The sequence below is a fragment of the Penicillium expansum genome, assembly GCF_000769745.1.
Source record: "Penicillium expansum strain MD-8 chromosome Unknown contig284, whole genome shotgun sequence".
NCBI lineage: Eukaryota > Fungi > Ascomycota > Eurotiomycetes > Eurotiales > Aspergillaceae > Penicillium > Penicillium expansum.
Genome location: NW_015971188.1, coordinates 80,261 through 98,641, shown reverse-complemented (window position 1 = coordinate 98,641; position 18,381 = coordinate 80,261). Strand labels below are relative to the sequence as shown.

Below are 18,381 nucleotides of genomic sequence, written 5' to 3'. Positions count from 1 at the left end.
TACCGGCGGCCACACGATTATAGGCCATAATGGAGGAGCCTGGGGATCAAGTTCAGCGAAATTATCCCGCCCCAAGTTTGTAGCCGGGGGTTGTTGGAGATTGCGCCAGGAGCGCCGAGTGGAATATTAAGCGTCAGCGGGAAGAATCACTAGTCTGATTCACGGATCTTATTTCTCGGCGTCGTTTCAGATATGAAGGAGGATCGCAAGCGAAATTCGATACAAGGTGAGGGTATATGGAGTATTGATTGTCACACGACCGCAGAAGTTGACGAAGAACAGCGATCAAAAAAATGTGGAATAAATCCAGGTTGCCCCCTCTGTTGTTTACGACGCCTTTGATTCCCGGCAACGATGACGGTGGGTATGGGGACGAATCAGAAGTGTCCGTGCAGCTCCGCACTGCCTTGTGGAGGTATCTTCACACGCTGATTAGGCCGTATAGAGATGCAGGGGACCTTAGAAATAAGAGAAGATTCTTCAGATGCTTCGGAACAAAAAGCTCCAATAATATTGCAGCAATCAAAGAAGGAGGAAGTCCTGAAAACAGTGAGCCACGGGTTGTTGTAGAGGAGAAACTCCACCTGTTGGAGTGGACGATCTTGTTACTGGGCCAACTGGCTGGAACTCAGCCACATTGGGCTTGTCACCTGTGGCTCATCCATTATCTCAGCCCTGGAGACCCAGTGACAGCCAGTGATAGCCTTGTTCTTACTCGCTAGCCTATGGATGTTGTATTTAGTTCGGTTTCTTTTTTTAGCATCTGAGGTCATTGGAAGTCACACTGTGGTTACTGTTCATTTTCTTCATTTTCACTTTTTTTTTCACTGAAAAACAGCTGCCTGTTCCTACTATGAATAGGTGATCTACCTCTAGCTTCAATATGCTACAACATAGGTGCCTTGATCTACACATCTTTGAGTTTTTGCTTTAGTGTACGACATATGTACTCTGTACAGCACCGACGTAATGCAAGTCAATATATCCATCTTTCCAAAGGTGGTGGAGACCCCAACTTAGGGCCTATAGATAACCCGCCCTGCATCGTCAAACTCAAACCAGGCCCTACCTTGTATACTATCGTCTTACTTACATTCTAGCCATATTCTCAAAAATCACAAAAACAAAGATTCCTTGGTGATCCCTGCGACCCCACTATGGCTTCCAACTCGAACGCGCGCCCCGCCAAGGTGTTATTTGTCTGCCTGGGAAACATCTGTTCGTCATCATACTCGGTTCTCCCCCACCATTTGCCAGATGCTAATCCTATCTAGGTCGTTCTCCAATGGCCGAAGGAGTGTTCCGCCACCTAGCCGGCGCCCATCCCTCTATCGGTGAGATCGACTCCGCCGGCACAGCCGCCTACCACAGCCTTGAGCCGCCCGACTCCCGTACCATGTCTACCTTGCGCCGCCACAAAATTACCGACTACGAGCATGCCGCCCGCAAAGTGACAAGGGAAGATTTCCTCACCTTTGACTACTTGCTTGCTATGGACAAGTCCAATCTCCGCGACCTGCAGGATGTGCGCGACTCGGTCATTGCGACTCTGCAGAGGAAGACCGACATCAGGCCAAGCTCGAAGAGTACGCGGTCGCATGTAGATGCCGCCATCGGTGCATACGGGGCTGACACAAAGGTTGCCGAGGTGCGGCTGTTTGGTGATTTCGGCAAGGGTGGGAAATTGCTCGATCGCGTTGGCAGTGGTGAGGTGGTGAAAGATCCTTACTATGGGGGTGCTAATGGGTTTGAGGAGGTCTACCAGCAGGTTGTGCGATTCTCCCAAAACTTTGTGGAATACTTGGAGCAGAACCCCATTGACTCCTGAGTACCAAACGCCGGGGATGGAAGTCAAAAATCGTGAGACTAAAGAAGGCGGTTATTTTACTGATACCCTGCGACGATAGATAGATTAGACTGGGGACATAACTCGGAATTAGAATATACAAAGTTGAATATAGTTAGCAATATCGAGATAAGTAGTCGGTATAATACATGGAGTCTTGGACAATAACAATATATATAAATGGCGGTGCAACCCCGGCACATGTAATTCACCAAATTGCCCGATCAGATCTTCTCACTAATTTTGATAGCGGTCCTGCATCCCAAACGAATGACATCGACGAGCGGGTCGTAGGGCTTCGCCTCCTTTGAGTCGTTGGCCACGGCATGGTCGAGATGCTCTAGTTCCTCGTCACGAATTCTCCGCAATGTGGCCAACATTTCTTTCAATTCCTCATCCAGCTCCTCCCCCCGCCTTTCGGCATCTGCCTCCCAGGACAGAATCTCTCTTACTTGATCGTTGTAGTGTGATCCAATTTCAGTCTCCACAGCCTCGGTGCACGCCATCGCAGCTTCGCGGCCCAATGCCGCGGTGGACCAACCCAAAAATGTGGCAGCTACCTCCCATGCCGGATACATGGCGGTCGGGCGGATCTGGTGTTTTGTGATGAGGTGATTGAAGGTCTTGAGGTGCCCTGCTTCCTGGTCGTACATGTGTTTCATCAAGGGTCGGAGGTGCGGGTATGAGCGGACAATCTGAGGCGTTTGGGCTTTGTAGATCAGCGTCGCCGCAAGTTCACCGGCTTGATTTACTCGCAGGGCGCTGTCCATGAAATCTCGTTGCTCTTTGCTGAGAACATATAGAGGTTTGGAGCCACCGGGTGTGCCGGCGGTAGTTGAGGCCTGCCGACATTGGCCATGCTTAGATGTTGATGGGATGAGGAAATCGAGAAGAATAGGAGTTGTTGCCGATGCAGAACGACAAGAATGCGACAAGGCGCACCTGCGCAGAATTGGTAAAGGCAACATCGAGAAATTAAATTGGGATACTAATGAAGCCCATTCAAGACACGCAGCTCAGAGGTCGCGCATTGGCCGCTTAGACTGTCTTGGCGCTGCCGCGCGCTTATTATCGGCTTGGCATTGAACGTCATGAAGTTGACGGCAAAGGCCAACTTGCGACGACCATCTACGCGCTTTTTACGATACCCTCTATTACGTTCTACCTTTACCCCGTGTATAGAGTGTTTGTCGAAATTAGGCTATTACTTCATCCAGAACAGACGTTTTGGACCACCTTTTGCAAGCCTTGCCTGCTTCTCCATATTTGGAACGACTCCTGGAAAGGAGAGAATAAGTCCATAGGAGGACGAATACTCCTATTGTTCTGGGGCCGTTGAATGCCTATTGATATATAGGCCTCTTATTTATTGAGTTCTATTGAAGGTATAACTGTATTGAGAGATATTCACAATGGCGGACGATTTGGATGCTGAGCTGCTCGCTTTGGCGGGTGACTCTGAGGAGGAAACTTCACCACCCCCCAAATCACCGGCGCACTCCGCTTCTTCACACGCCCAAGACCGAGATACCTCACCTGCAGCCATGGGTCGCAAAGGAACTGCCAAATCGGTAGGCCGCCGATCCCGCAAGCCCGCGAAAGATGAATCAGAGGGTGAAGTGTGAGAAGTACCCCTCTATTTTGATACTGAACGACCTCGTTGACTTGCAAATCTATACAGGTCCGACGATGGATCTCGTCACTCGCTCCAGTCTGCCCCCATGTCCGAGTCCGAGTCAGAGGCCGACAACTCCGATGACAACGACGAGGATCGCCCCATTTTCCCATATGATAAGCTGTACTACTCAGCCCAGGATAAAAAGGACATCATGGCTATGCCTGAAATTCAGCGCGAGGAAACCCTTTCCGAACGTGCCCAGCAAGTCGATCGCCACAACCAGGATCTGGCTCTGCGCCGCCTTCTAGCATCTCGCTCACGCGAGGAAGCACGAGCGGCCAAGAAAGCCAAACGAAAGGCAGGGTCTGCCGGCCTGGATGATAATCAGCGCAAGAGTTCGCGCCAGAAGACCACTCTTGGTGGCCGCAAAGTCGGAGAAACGTCCGGAGCCATCGAGGCCTACAAGCGCCAGCGTGAGCAGAAGGGCAAGCGGGATGAACTTCGTCGCCGAGACCCTACAAAATCGCGCCGCCGTTCGCGCTCCATGGGATCCGATGTCTCCGATGAAGATGCTGATGCGGAGAGTGATCTTGAATTGGATGACCGCGTTGGCCGTTCTGTTTCTATTCCCAAGGATGACCCGCCCGCCGAGCTTCGGGAAATCCGACGAGCCCAAGTTGGACGTAATAACTTTGCCAAAGTTTGCTTCTACCCTGGATTTGAGAATGCTATGATCGGCTGCTACGCTCGGTTGAGCATTGGCCCGCACCCTGATAGTGGCCAGAATGAATATCGCCTGGGGCTGATTACTGGTAAGAACTTATGCCGCCTCGCTTGTTCATGCACGCTGACCTTTTTTCTAGGAATCTCTCAGGGGAAGCCATACGCTTTGGAGGGCGAAAACGGTCGTTCATTTGTCACGGATCAGTATGTCAAGCTGGCACATGGAAAGGCTGTCAGGGACTTCCCATTCGTCACTTTCTCTAATTCTCCACTTACTGAGGTTTGTTCCTTTGCCTCAAATCTTGGAAGCCAACTAACAGTCAACTAGGCCGAGTACCGCCGTTACGTTCAGACTCTCGCTGTTGAGGATTGCAAGCTGGCTACAAAGGGCAAGGTTGAGTCGAAGGTCGCCGATATCAATCGTCTCCTCAACCACACGTTCACTCGGGACGAATTGAACGAGAAACTCCGTCGCCAGGGTGCTTTCGACCAGAAGAAGAATGTCCTCAATCGTCTCGAACTTGAGAGAAATTTGGAATTCGCCAAAGTCAACGGAAATATGGAGGAAGCCGAGAAGATCGAGGCAGAATTGCAGAAAATGGTCAATCCGACCTTGTCCTGGGGAACAAGTCTTGTCAAGAAAGAGGTCGACAGGGGTCCATCGGAAGCCGAACGAGTCCACCTGATGAACATTCGCAACCAGAAGCTTAATATTGAGAACGTCCGCCGTGCTCAGCTCGAGGAGAGAAAGGCAGCTAAGAAGGCAGCCGAGGCTGTTGCACGAGGAGAGGCCGCCCCAAATCCCTTCATGCGCGTGCGAACAGTAGCCAAAACTCACCACGATCTCAGCGGAGCACCCAAATCCGCTGCTGCCGACGCTGCTTCTGCGGAGAACCCAAAAGATACTCTTGGTACCGCAAAATCCAAAGGCAGTCCCGCACAAAAGGGAACTGCGGCCTCTCGCATCACTCCAAAGAAGCCCAAGAACGGTTTCATGATCAGTTACCGCAACACCGACGATGAGAACATTGCAGCCCTGGATATGGACATCGACATCGAGATTTAATCTCATTCGAGAATCCCGTTTTGTCACGCGCTTCAGGTTTCCGGCTTTTGTTCGGCGAACCGATTTACTTGAGAAGATTGTTTGGTTCTGAGATTCCATGATTCCCCTGAACAAGTCTTCAGTTCTCAAGGACTATTAGCGGTGATTGGCCCAACCCCTCACCTGCAATGTGATTGTATCTTATGCTTCCGTTTTTTTTTTTCTTACGCGATATTTGAGGAGTCCGTGGGTGATCTCGGCGTCTATTCAGAAAATAGCATCAAGCTTTGTATTATGAGATTTCTGGGAATACCCGTGGACAGCATGAGCAAAACTCCCATCGTCGTTAGCAGCTCAGCATTGATCTACCAGAAGAGATTCTTCCAACAGAATCATACAAAAACCCCCCACAAAGAAGGATTTAAAAAAGAGAATATCGCTTGCACAATCCTCATTTCCATAGTTCGCCTGTAGTTTGGAATAATAAAGCCAATTACCGTCCACTTGGAAAATAAATTAGGCGATAAGATAAGATCACGTGTATGGCCTAGCAACGCGAGGAACGCGCATCGCGTTCAGACTATGCGCCCTTGAACCTGGTGTCCACTCCACCTTATTCCGGATCTTGGAAGTGCTAAAGCTCGCCTCCAAGTACAATCGATATCATTATGGAAATTATTTCCTAAATCCCACCATAACCCACCATATTATTCACGACATGTCCTCACCATCCACACCACGGTCGACGCGTTCCGTGTCGCCCGCGGGCGATTCGCCGAACATTATTACGCCCGGGCAGAAGATCAAGGCCATGATGGCGGAATTCGACAGCGATTCGGAAGATGACACTCAAATTGCCAAGTCAACAAATGCAGTTTCGAAGCTTGATCTAGGGCGTGATTCGGTACTAGATCCTCGTGCACGCGAGAATGGCCCATTGCAGGACTCGGAAGACGACTCGGACAGCGCAGATGAGGTGTATAGACCAAAAGGCCGCATGGCTGCCCGTTTACAGGGCAATCCTAGTCTGGCTAGACCTGAGCATGAAGATTCGGCTTTTGCTCGCGTGTCACAGGCCATCCGATCAGAAAGAGAACAGGGCGAGACGCCCCAGCAGCCCGAACCACAACCAACGCCCATTGGCGAATCTAGTGATGATGATGATCTACCTACGGCTGGCCCGAGCAGAAAGCATAAATCCATAAACAAGTCCCCCAGCGCGGAGAACAGAACGAGCCAAACCCCTCCACATTCCAGACCCGATACTCCTCTCTTTGTGTCCTCTCCAGGGGAACCGCATAACGACCCAGACACCGGAAATGACGACACAGAAAATACCGCGGATAAGAAGCCTAAAGGAAACGCTCGTTTCTTGTCCCTTGTCGCTCAAAAGCGCAAGCAACGCGAGGAGCGAGAGAAAGCCGAGGCTGAAAGGAAAAAGGCCATCCGAAGAGTTCAGTTGGAGCAGTTCAGCTCGGAGATACTCTCAGGCGAAGAGAGTGGCGCTGATGACCCACGTTCTGCGAGCAAGCTTTCCCAGAAGGCTCGCCAGCCCCGGAAAGCCAGCAAGAAGGCACTGGACGAGATGAGACAGGAGACTCAGCGAATGAGCCGTAACATGCAACTAGCTCACCAGGCCAAGACAAAGAAGAAAATCACCAAGGAAAGCCTCTTCGCCAAATTCAACTTCATGCAACCCGCCACTCCGGCCGAGCAGCTCGCGGCAAATTCATCGTCAGCAGTCGGATCACAAAATTCCTCTGATGGAGGAGAATTACTCACCAAAGCCAAAGATACTCCTCATACTTCTCCAGTTCTAGGTCATTTGCCTGCCACTAAGTCGAACACTGATTCTGAGCATGCCCAAGTTCAAGCAGCTGATGTGGATATGGATGTGGACGTTGAAGATTTGCCTGCCCCGAAAGACCTCCTGATGCCAAACCAGCCACATGCATTATCCAAGGCCCCTACAGTCCAAGATGTCTCGACTTCTGTACCTGAACCCAAATCCGAGGGATTCAAATCGAAGAGAGTTTCGCGCCCACTGACACAACCACCTATCCGCGTGCTGCTTTCCAGACAAGCGGTAGCTGCGCATCAAAAAGATTCAGACGATTCCGATAGCGATCTCGAGGTGGTAACATCCCCTGGCAAGTGCCGTCGCATTGCAGCGTTTGAGAACCTGCCTACTAGGCAGTTGCATGAAGACCCCTCTATGACCAAGCTCAAGGCATTGGCACACCTGACATCTCCTACCCGAAAAATGACTTCCATGAACTCCGCGGAGCTTTCTGCAAGTCTATTATGGCGGGCCCGACAGCAAGCGGCCAAAGAGCGCCGGGAGCGCATTGAAGAGCTCAGGGCCAAGGGAGTTGTCATTGAAACGGCCGAGGAGCGTGCAGCGATGGAGGATGACATGGAAAACCTCGTTGACAAAGCACGCAAAGAGGCAGACGAAATCCGCCGACTAGAGAAAGCTGCTAGGAAGAAGAGCAACGTTGACGATGACGACGAAGAGGATAATGACTACGAGCTTTCCGGGTCTGATCAGGAAGGTGATGGTGAAGATGAAGATGACGACGACCAAGAGGAAGAAAACGAGCGCGTCAATGGCGGCGGGGATTTCGTTGAACAGGAGGCCGACGAAGACGACAAGAGTGAGGTCGCTCCTTCAGATGTAGAGAACGAGATGCCTACCGCAAGACGGAAGCGACGAACTCGCGTGATTAGCGACGATGAAGACGAGGACCAACCTCAACCGCCCTCAACGCCTGTGAGAGCCCCGAGTTATGTCCCACAGTCCGCCGAACGACCCAACTTCCTTGGCATGGGAACACCGGGTGATATGTCCCTAGGTCTTACCCAAGCATTCGCGTCCACATTGGATGGCAATGGCGCTGGCACCCAAGCGGAACCTGCCACCATACCTTTCTCTCTCCCAGACCCTGGTCGGCCTGTCCCTCAACTTCGAAAGGAGGAATCGGAGATTCTTGTTCCAGACAGCCAGCCTCAGCCCCAGGAGAAAGACTTTATGGAGGGCTACGCGCAGAGTGTGACCCGAGTATCCGAGTCGCCTGCGCCATATGCCTTCTCCGAGTATTCCCAATCCCAGCTGCCCGACCCGACCCAGGATGAGGGCTTTGTATTCTCACCATTCGATCCTGCAAAGAGATTCAGAGGCACCCCGCCCATGTCCACTGTCGACACGGTCCTTGTGGGTCAAACTCAGTCACCCATTGCTGACCGCAAGCGCAAAATGTTGCGGCGAGGACGTGCAACTGAACTATCTCAGGTCGACGAGAATGATAATGAAGGCGACTTTGAAATCGACGCCAATGCCTTCAATGTCATGAAGAAGGATAAGGCTATAAAGAAGAATCCTGCTCCGCAATACAACAAGAAGGACAGCAAGGCGAAAGACATTGTCGATGAGGCCGCCGAAGAGTCTGAGGATGAATATGCAGGCCTTGGAGGTCACAGTGACGAGAGCGATGGCGAAGAAAACGCCATTGATCGCCAAATGATTAATGACAACAGTGGCGAGGTGGTTGATGAGAAGCAACTTGCCGCACTCAACGCGTATGTTAGATTTTGGTACACATTTAATGAGAAGATGCTAACTTTCTTATAGGGTTCACGATCGCAACCGCGACGAGAAAGATGTCGCCAAGTTGATGAGAGATATCACCACTGGAGCCCTCCGTCGTCGCAAGAATGCCGATGATGACTTCGATCTCGACGACTCAGATGACGAGCACTTAGCACGTCGTCGTGAGAAGCAACGCGAGTTCGCTAAGATGCGCCGTGCTCTCCTTGCAGACGAGAAAATCGGCGAGATTGCTGAGAACCCCAAAAAGGCTGCATTCTTCAAGGCTGTTGAGGATCGTGAATTTGATGATGACTTCAATATTGACTTCCTGGAGGAAGAAGAGGACGGCTCCCAAGGAGGCACATCACAGGACCCTCCCTCGGGAGAACAGTCGAATGATACGACGAGCGATGGTCAGAACCGCAAGCGCCCTCTCGAACCATCAACTGAAGATGCAACCAACCGCCCGGCAGCTCGTCTCCGCCGCACCCCCGCCAGCGCAATGTCAAAGAAACCAGCTACCATAGCAGAGATTCGTGAAACATTATCCTTCCTTACTGAAACTCCCGAATATGACTCCTTCCATGAGGATGCTTCTCTCGATGATGCAGAACACGAGGAAGAAGATGAAGGCACTCCCGGCACTGAAGAAGGCGATGATGATCACCCACAATCGGACAGTACCTTCGCCAAACCTAGTCACCCACGCCGCACGCGCGGAGTTGTGGTCGACCGCCTTGCACTCCTCCGACAAGCATCCTCCAACTCTGCTTCAGGCACCAACTCTGGCTCTGCAAACTCCAAGCTTGCATTCCACAGCGGTAGCGGCGGAGATGGTCCTATTGGATTCCGTCCTCCTCAACTTCTGCGTCGTGTTACGACTGGCTCATCGTCTTCCAGTAGCTCGAGCGCCTCCAATCGTGTCTCCAAAGCCGCAGCTTCGGGTCCCAAGAAGGGCGGTGCTGTCAACTCGTATACAGCCGCGCGTGAACGTGAGCGTGAGAAGGAGCTTCGCATCAAGCAGCGCAGCGGGGGATCCAATATTGCCAAGTTGCTGGGTAAGCATACTGGTGGTGGTTTGGGTGGCCTAGATAAGGGCCAATGGGACTAAATGGATGCCCCGATGAATTGCGATGTCTTTCCTTTCTGCACGAGCGTAGGGTTGCCTTTTTTATGTTATGCTATGATGGGATGGGATTGGTTTCTTGGAGTCAGGACACGGATCTCGGGCATTAGGCGTATTGTTCATGATGAATCCGCTACATATTCAAAAACATTTAGATTGCACATTTCTCTAATTTCTCTATTGATCTTCCCTAATGGCCAAGTTGTGAGAGTGCTCAGGCTCAGGTTCACTCAGTACATAGTCAGCACGGACTTAGATTAGTGATCATGCTCAATTCCGCCCACGGGTCAAGTACAGAATGACTGATGCTCAGTGTCCAATCAGTGAGCACGCAGCCCTCGCAGACCCCTTACTAGAGCTAAGGCATAAGCCCAGTTACCTTGGCATTATCCAAGTAATTTAAACGGCTATAGCCCCCGCCCCCACTAGAGGCTTACCGCAAAGAACGAACGGAAGTTACGTGACCTATAGAGAAAGAATTTGATACTGAGATAGATTAGGCCTCATTTCGCAGATGTTGATATAGCATTACTGCAATAGGCTTAGATGGAATTGAAGCCTTCTCAGAGATGTACTAGATCTCGGACTAATTGGAAGGGTAACTAAATCGTTTCTTTAGTCAATCATATTGAACTTGTGCTTAATTGTTATTTGTCTGTACAAAATTTGCTATTTAGCCTGGTAGTCCGACCCTCGGCTGGCCTTTAAAAAATAGACTCCTTATCGCACCATTGGAAATTTTGTGGCTATGCGAGAATAAGGGATCATTTAATAGATAAATAGCTCAGATACCTGGTAAATCACACTCGTTCTACAAAGAGTAAATGGAGTACGTTAAACTCAAAGGGGTAAATAGCCTACACTTTAAGCGTAGTAAACCCAAAGCATGCGTCCTTTTTAGGCGGGCTCGCGGATACACCTTTATATGATAATCGATTTCTTTCTAGTGGTATTTGATTAGATCTATCCGAAAAATAGCTTCGGTGAAAAATAGCTTCGGTGGGCAAAGAAGACCGTTGAGGTTAACAATATAAGCAACTCTTGGCTATTCTATAAAAAAATTGCTCATCCTAAGATAATGATATGCACTCCCAGAAGGCTACTGAGCGGTCCTCATTGGCACCAAGTAGCCTCAGTGGGTACTCCCGGGTGGCCTACCTGTCCCAGGAACGACCGCAATATTCCAAGAACCCCTAATTTCCGCGTATCCACATAAAGGCGGGCTAATACTCCAGATTCGGAACCGAGAGTACCCTTGGCGTTTACTATTATTTGTGGCAGTACGTACTTCTACTTTTCCGGGCCTGTTATGCACTGCATTAAATTGTATGACGGCCCATCGAGTTTAGCGCAGAGAAGAGGGATTGGCTGGATTTAATTTAGCGAAATCTGAGTCAGTGACTCGGGGCTACCCCTGCTGCATCGGAAATTGTGATGGAGGACGATTGGCCCTTGCCAAGGCGACGGTCTCTGGGTAAGACCGAGTAGTGTACTACCGGTGGGACCTATATGCTCGTAAGACCTCGAATCGTTAGTAAAGGTCTAGTGGCAAGCTAGTTTGTAGCGAGATTGGCTAAAGATAATAGAATCTTTAGGCACCCTTCCGCCTGATTTTCCTTCTCTCTGAAAAATTATCTGTTCGGTGTTTGAGGGACTTGCATACTGCATATTTTCCTTTCACTTCGTCTACTTTTGGTCCAAATCGCGGCCGCTGACTAGTATCCGCATAATTTCACGACGATCAAGATCTGCGTGGTGACAGATGTGGGGATTGTCAATCCTGCCGATCGCGGCCTTAGCTGCTCTGCCATGTGGGAATGCCGTCACGCTACACAAACGGGATGAACCTGCGATCTTTGAGCTCCCAATTGCCAAAAGTGAACGGTCTCAGGTGTTGGTGAAACGCGATTCCAAAGTCGCCAGCACGGCACTGTACAATGTGGTATGAGATAGATTTCCGATCGCATGTTTCAATGGTTAAGAATTGGACTAAATACCCGCATAGCAAAATTTCTATTACATGGTGAACATCACCATCGGTACCCCGGCTCAGAAAGTATCCCTCAGCCTCGATACCGGTAGCAGTGACATCTGGGTTAACGTCCCAAATTCCACCTACTGCGCGGCAGATGATGATCCCTGCTCTTCAACCGGCTTGTTCCATATCAAAGACTCCTCAACGTTCAAAATGCTAGATTATGAGATGAATGCTACTTATGTCAGTGGCTTTTTGGCTGCAGGCCCCTATGTCACTGACAAGCTGGTGATTGGAGACGCTACGGTAAAGGATATGGAGTTTGCGTTGGCCAACGAGAGTAAAAATCCTCGTAAGTTTNTTTCCCCCCCCCCCCCCCCCCCGGATTATTGAGTTCTTTGATTCGATAAGTGAAAAAGATAACATCTGGCTGATGATTGGCATTTCGGGAACAGATGGGATTCTAGGAATCGGATATGCGTCAGGTACTGATGCGGCTGCCAATCTCGGCAAGGAATACGCCAACCTACCGGAAGCACTGGTCAAAAGCGGTGCTATCAAATCGGCTGCCTATAGCCTATGGCTAAACAAATTTGATGGCACAGGGAACCTTCTCTTCGGGGGTGTCAACAAAGCGAGATATCAAGGCGAGCTGCAAACTGTGCCTATTGTGCCAGTATATGGCAGGTACAGTTCTCTGACCATCGCCTTGACGGATTTATCTGTGAAGAACACCGATGGTACAAAGAGTTACAAGACGGGTCTTCCCTTGGCCGTCACTTTGGATAATGGAAGCCCTCTCATTGCGCTGCCTAAAGAGCTGGTAGACCCCATATTCAAGGAGGTCGGTGTGGGTTATTCCAGGGCCGACAGCTACCCCTACATTCCTTGCAATATGAAAAAGGCCGATTACAATGTGACCTTCAGTTTCTCGGGCGCCACGGTCTCGATCCCCTTAAAAGAACTGATTTTCGAGAATTACGCCGAGGCCGACTTCCCTGAGGGCACATGCATCTTTGGTATCACATACAGCGACCCCGGAGTGAATCTGATGGGTGACACATTCTTGCGTAGCGCTTACGTGGTCTACGATCTCGCCAATAACGAGATTTCGCTTGCGAACACAGACTACGATGGGGGTGATGATGATATTTACGAGATCGGCACGGGAACGGCTCCTGTGCCGGACGCAACGCTTGTGCCCACTGCTATCACCTCGGCCACGGGTAATGGGCCCAATCAAACCGATACACCCTCGGGCTCTTTGAGCTCCGAGTCTGGTGAAACAACAGCATATGTCACTGCTACTGCCACTGCTACTGGAACTGCCACTGGAACTACCGAGAATGGTGGAGCTTCTAGTACTTCCTCTAAAGGACTGGCAGCGTTCTCCATGGGCAAACCAAACCACCTGCTGTCCGGGTTCTTGGGCGCTGGCTTGCTCCTTGCAGTGTAGGTTGATTACTTGGCCTGTAGACACTGTTGTCTTGATTTTGTATTAATCAAATATATCTTTTTTTAATTGAATGAACTGTGGAGATGCGTCTAGGAGTTCTTGATTTTTAAATAAAATCTCCGTGTGCCGGAATCTTTATGGTATATACCTTGCGGCCTTTGAGAGTGTCATTCCAGGTGAATGACCGCTAGGAAGATATTGAAACATCTTGAGGCATATCGCTCCATCTATCCGTGGATCATGGCAACAAACTCCATTATCTTCATCCCATCGGCAATCTATAAGATGAGTGGGATGCCAATAAATAATCTGCCAAATGACCATGCCAATAAAGGACAAAGCCAGATCATCGATATTAACTCCTATTTACCTTATACATGTGAATTGCAATCATATTGGGCCCCATTTTGTAAACATAAATAGTTGCGCTGAGAGAATCAAGCAGTATTTATTTCTGAACTGACTGGCTGTGGAACGATATTTTCCACAACCTTAGAACCACACATCTCTGATGCACTCCATATTGCCATCAACCAAAACACCACTGAATCATCCGCAGTAAACCCCCTCAAATGGAAAATCATCAATACAGTCAAACAACTGCCTCATCTCATCACCATCTCCCATCATCGTCCAGAGATCCCAGAGCGCGTATGTCCAACATTTCATCCAGCCTAAAAATTTGTCATACTGATCCGTGTGCGGGAATGCTTCAAGAACCTTTACACATCGTAGCTTATCATCGGAATTCTCTAGCCTTTCATTTTCAAGGGCCTCGACTGATATATCTTTCAGCGTTTGCAAAGATTCTTCATCGATAATCATACACATTCGCCATTTAGTCCAATTATCACGCATGCCTTGAGCGTTCACCCAGGCCTCAAAATGAGGGCGAATTGCCTCGAGAGACGCCTGTTAAATTGCGCGGGATCTTGTACGATAGTCGACCGGTGTTTGGTCCAAATTTCGTTGGGCTCATTTGTAGTATCTTCTTTGTTTTCTTGGAAGAATGCTTGCTTAATACAGGCCTCAATATATCTGATAGCGTCTGGGAATAGAGTATCTGATTCAGCAGAGTAGGTAGTGCGATAGATGACATATCCCCAGTCTGGGTGAGTGCAAAGGCTATTTCGGAGGTCGTTCATATTGAACTGATCGTTTTTATTTGCGATTATGTGAACTTTGACTTGGTGGTAGAGGAGAGAAGAGTAATTTTCCTTTGGCTCCACAACGTCCTCGGTGGAATCCACATACAAAAAACAAAATACAAAAAAAAGATGTGCATCATCCGTGAATCGAACACGGGCCTCGTCGATGGCAACGACGAATTCTACCACTAGACCAATGATGCTGGTGGACCAGGCGAATCTGAGAGCTGATTCGTTGGTGATGTAAAGTAGCTCCCTTTTTGGGTATATATAAGGAAATATCCTTATTACACGTAAATAAAATGAATGTGAATCAATAAGGACTAGAAATTTCAGTTATTTTCTTCTTCATAACCATAGAATCCTCGGCCATTCTTGACGCCCAGATTTCCACCTTGAATCATCTCGCGAAGGTATTCCCGTGGCTCTGTAGGAATACTACTCCGAGATTCGGCGTAGTGGTTCTCAATATCCAACACAACATCCAAGCCGACAATATCCATCTGTTCACATGGGCCCTTGGGAGTTTTCAAATCGTCTTTGAAAATGGCATCGATTTCTTTGGGTGTGGCAACACCTTCAGACAATGTGAGAAGAGTCTCTCGCTTGATGGCAGCCCAAATTCTTGGAGATTGTTATAAGCCTGCTCGTACAGTAAGATAGAGAGAACAAAAACTCACCTGTTATATATGTAGCCTATTGAGTCTCTTTTGACGTGGAAAGGCGAGAATCCATGTTCTTTACATTGCTCCAGGACTAGATCAATTAGCTTAGGATCGCTATCCTTGTGGCCCATGATTTCAATTGCTGACTTCCTGGTTAACAAATCGAACAGAAAAATACGATTATTTGGAATAGATATTACCGGATGTCTCTGGTGGCCAATCTGACACAAGATTTCAGCGAAGTATTCCATTTAAAATTGAATAGAAACCTACAGCAGTGCGCGCTCATAACTCTTTTGTTGTTTTTCAAGCTCATGCCCTCGATAATCTCAAAGATTCCATAACTACTCGAGTTTGAAGCAATTATTGTTCCTTCAGGCGCAAGCTCATCAAGTTGAGTAATTAGTTTTCGCTTTAGCTGCAAGTTCTCCGGCACACACTGGTTTCATGTCATGTCAATAGATTGGTCCTACCGGTAAGATAAAGAGTTAATTCATACCTCGACAACGAGCCATGCGTCTTGCAGTGTAAATTCCAAAGAAGAGGGCTGGAAAGTCTCAAGCTCCCCCCAATCTCCTTCGTGGTCTGTAGCATCTGCACGAAGTTGTTCCACATACTTTAGACCATCTTGGAGCTGTTGCTCTTGGAGATCTACCAGACGGACAGTGCCGCCTCGGCTTGACCACTTCAACGCATTAACACCAGATTAGATGTTCAAGGCCTTGAACATCACCACTTACCATGTGCGCAAGACGTCTGCCTTGAGTACCAGCTCCGATGATTACAACAGACCCCCGTGGCCCTTGAACACCTTCCATCTTCGATGTTAAGTAGAGTGGTACTTCGGCGTCGAGTTTTAAAATTATGCTGAATTTCTCGTGAACGATTCAGGAAGATTTCAAAGTGCGAAGAGAGTAGATCAATACAAGTTCGGAGTTCAATGCGAAGTTCGGCCCCGCGCCCGTACGCAGCTTGCGGATATGCGGGGTGTATGGGACATCGCACATCAGACATTTCATTGGTCAAGTTATATGTCAGTTAACTATCCATTTTTGGTTCGATCATCGGTACGCATTGAAAGGTTGTTGTAATTGAATACTGTCTTAGACTTAGATGGAGGAAATGCGAGGGAAATGGTCTAAAACAAGACCAGAATAATACACTGAAGCGTTGTACATGTGTAATAAATGGAAGACTAAGTACACACTGTTTTTTCAGTAGATACAATTTCTCTATCTGCCGGGCCCCTCACTTGTTGGATGTTCACGACATGCATAATTTCCATCACTTTGTGCTCCTCCACTCCCCCAAAGCAATGAGTGGGCTAGGAAGAGCCTGAGCACTACAACTACGTTGACGATAACCGACAAACATAGCCAAAGCTGGTCAACCCCATCTCGAGCGAGGCCCTTTGAACAACCGTTCCCAATTGAATCTCACTATGCCAGGTCGTCCGACAGAATGATCTCTATCGATGGATGCAAAACTCATGATCTGTCAAGACATTTTCAGATTGTCGTTGTGTCAGTTTGGGGCATAATGTAATATCTGTGTCCTAGAGCCCAGGGAACTTTGATGTTGTCTTCTTGACTTGTGGTTCGATATAAATTGTCGATGCTTGACTTTAATCAAGTTCAACTGTGCATCTGCCATCTGTTGACAAGTGCTTTTATGGGAAAATCTCCAATTTATCTGTCAACTTTAGAAGATCTCCGAATTGTTTCGCTTTGAAGTCATCGGTTTCAAGAGGATCTCGACGAAGCATGTAGCTCTCCCAGCCTGCAGCCCTTGCAGCTTCATGATCCTTTTCAAAATCATCCCCAACATGCACGGAGATAAATTTGGTTCTGCTGGTCAACCATGGGCGGGCGACCTTTAGAGCCTGCCGTCTCGTCACGTCAAAGATCAAGCGATGAGGTTTCTCTTGACCGGCCTCATAACTCGTAATGACCATATCAATATCAAGTTCCAAGTTGCGGTCTACATGATCGTTGTTGTATTCCCCGGCAGCATCTTTTTTGAAATTTCGTTCCTCAAACCCTGGAAGATCCATACTCGATTTATCCTGGTCGGCACGCATATCACCAACCGTCAACCCCAGCGACTTGAGCACAGCGGGGACGCGGTCATCCGAATTGGATATCACCCCCACAATAATTCTATCAAACGACCACTTACGCGCGGACTTGAGTCTGCGCATTCGGCGGAAGAATGGTAGCACATCGTCATAGAGCGCATACCCCTCGGGGCCAGCAAATCGATCTAGTAAGGCTTCCACCATGCCATCAGGAATATGCTCTTTGGAATTTCCAGGACGCGTCTCCACATCGTCTGTGGACAAAACACGCCTGAAACTCCCCCTGATCACCTCTTCCCACCACTGCCTTGGCCCCCCATATTGGCCTCGGAGAACATCCGCGCGGCCGTAATTCGGGTATTGATGCATCTGTGCACGAAAGGTATCCCTGAATGCGGTTTCGAGTTTGTCCGGGGTGACGGTAGTGCGCGATAATCCGAATTGGTGCGCGGTCGCGGCATATTGTTCTGGGACGGGGAGACGCGGGTGGAAAAGGGTGCCGAACGCGTCGAGGGTAAGAAGAAGAGTACGTGAAGATGCCGGTATAAGACGGGTAGTTGGGGTCGACATTTTGTGCCTGAAGAATATTGATTTTGATACACGGGGTGTTGGAGATGTTGAGCTTCGCGCCCTACGCAACGGCTGGCCCCACTCTTTTGACTCCCCTCATCTTCCCCGTCATTTCCCATCTTCAAGATGGGATTCGAGAAAACCTCAACATTTCTAAATTTACTGGTGTCAAAAGTAATAAGTGGGAATATTTTGACGTCTGCTCATACTTTGGGACTGGTTATACACTTATTCAACCCCAAAACACAAGCAGAATGACCTCATCGCTCATGACATCAAGTTCTATGCTACACTTTTAGTGTATGGCTCCAACTAGTTCTCTATTGATTGAATTAAGCCAAAAATAAGCCCATTTAATTGTTGAATACCATGGTGGGGAGCAATGCCCTAGTGGAAATATATAGTGAAAAGAGCGTGTACACGCTGAACCTTGGAGATATGTAACTGGGGGATGGGTTCTGGTTGAATAGCAAAACATATACAGAGTACTAAGATCACTAAGGTCCCTAAGGAGCATCTAAACTCTATGATTGGAATCTTTTG

The 18,381-nt window shown here is 48.8% G+C and overlaps 8 protein-coding genes across 8 annotated transcripts; 4 read left to right on the top strand and 4 right to left on the bottom strand.

The window, feature by feature from the left end:
• Window positions 1-1,157: 1,157 nt before the first annotated feature.
• On the top strand, window positions 1,158-1,828 carry ltpA (tyrosine protein phosphatase LTP1; the record flags this gene model as incomplete). Its single annotated transcript, XM_016745791.1, has 2 exons — window positions 1,158-1,218; window positions 1,275-1,828. The coding sequence occupies 2 exons, from the start codon at window positions 1,158-1,160 to the stop codon at window positions 1,826-1,828; spliced, it is 615 nt and encodes a 204-aa protein (XP_016602238.1).
• A 242-nt stretch (window positions 1,829-2,070) lies between these two features.
• Window positions 2,071-2,814, bottom strand: PEX2_085200 (demethoxyubiquinone hydroxylase family protein; the record flags this gene model as incomplete). Its single annotated transcript, XM_016745790.1, has 1 exon — window positions 2,071-2,814. One exon carries the CDS (start codon window positions 2,812-2,814, stop codon window positions 2,071-2,073), a length of 744 nt encoding a protein of 247 aa, XP_016602237.1.
• A 444-nt stretch (window positions 2,815-3,258) lies between these two features.
• Window positions 3,259-5,253, top strand: PEX2_085190 (RNA polymerase-associated protein; the record flags this gene model as incomplete). The annotated part of the gene is made up of 4 exons (XM_016745789.1): window positions 3,259-3,467; window positions 3,528-4,276; window positions 4,328-4,467; window positions 4,516-5,253. The coding sequence occupies 4 exons, from the start codon at window positions 3,259-3,261 to the stop codon at window positions 5,251-5,253; spliced, it is 1,836 nt and encodes a 611-aa protein (XP_016602236.1).
• Window positions 5,254-5,950: 697 nt separating this feature from the next.
• PEX2_085180 (uncharacterized protein) lies at window positions 5,951-9,932 on the top strand (the record flags this gene model as incomplete). Its single annotated transcript, XM_016745788.1, has 2 exons — window positions 5,951-8,811; window positions 8,864-9,932. The coding sequence occupies 2 exons, from the start codon at window positions 5,951-5,953 to the stop codon at window positions 9,930-9,932; spliced, it is 3,930 nt and encodes a 1,309-aa protein (XP_016602235.1).
• A 1,777-nt stretch (window positions 9,933-11,709) lies between these two features.
• On the top strand, window positions 11,710-13,378 carry PEX2_085170 (pepsin-like aspartic protease; the record flags this gene model as incomplete). The annotated part of the gene is made up of 3 exons (XM_016745787.1): window positions 11,710-11,889; window positions 11,953-12,274; window positions 12,342-13,378. 3 exons carry the CDS (start codon window positions 11,710-11,712, stop codon window positions 13,376-13,378), a joined length of 1,539 nt encoding a protein of 512 aa, XP_016602234.1.
• Window positions 13,379-13,513: 135 nt separating this feature from the next.
• On the bottom strand, window positions 13,514-13,702 carry PEX2_085160 (uncharacterized protein; the record flags this gene model as incomplete). The annotated part of the gene is made up of 1 exon (XM_016745786.1): window positions 13,514-13,702. One exon carries the CDS (start codon window positions 13,700-13,702, stop codon window positions 13,514-13,516), a length of 189 nt encoding a protein of 62 aa, XP_016602233.1.
• A 1,156-nt stretch (window positions 13,703-14,858) lies between these two features.
• PEX2_085150 (3-hydroxyacyl-CoA dehydrogenase family protein) lies at window positions 14,859-16,009 on the bottom strand (the record flags this gene model as incomplete). Its single annotated transcript, XM_016745785.1, has 5 exons — window positions 14,859-15,150; window positions 15,207-15,282; window positions 15,465-15,630; window positions 15,691-15,876; window positions 15,932-16,009. The coding sequence occupies 5 exons, from the start codon at window positions 16,007-16,009 to the stop codon at window positions 14,859-14,861; spliced, it is 798 nt and encodes a 265-aa protein (XP_016602232.1).
• Window positions 16,010-16,860: 851 nt separating this feature from the next.
• On the bottom strand, window positions 16,861-17,838 carry PEX2_085140 (uncharacterized protein; the record flags this gene model as incomplete). Its single annotated transcript, XM_016745784.1, has 1 exon — window positions 16,861-17,838. One exon carries the CDS (start codon window positions 17,836-17,838, stop codon window positions 16,861-16,863), a length of 978 nt encoding a protein of 325 aa, XP_016602231.1.
• Between the last annotated feature and the right edge of the window lie 543 nt (window positions 17,839-18,381).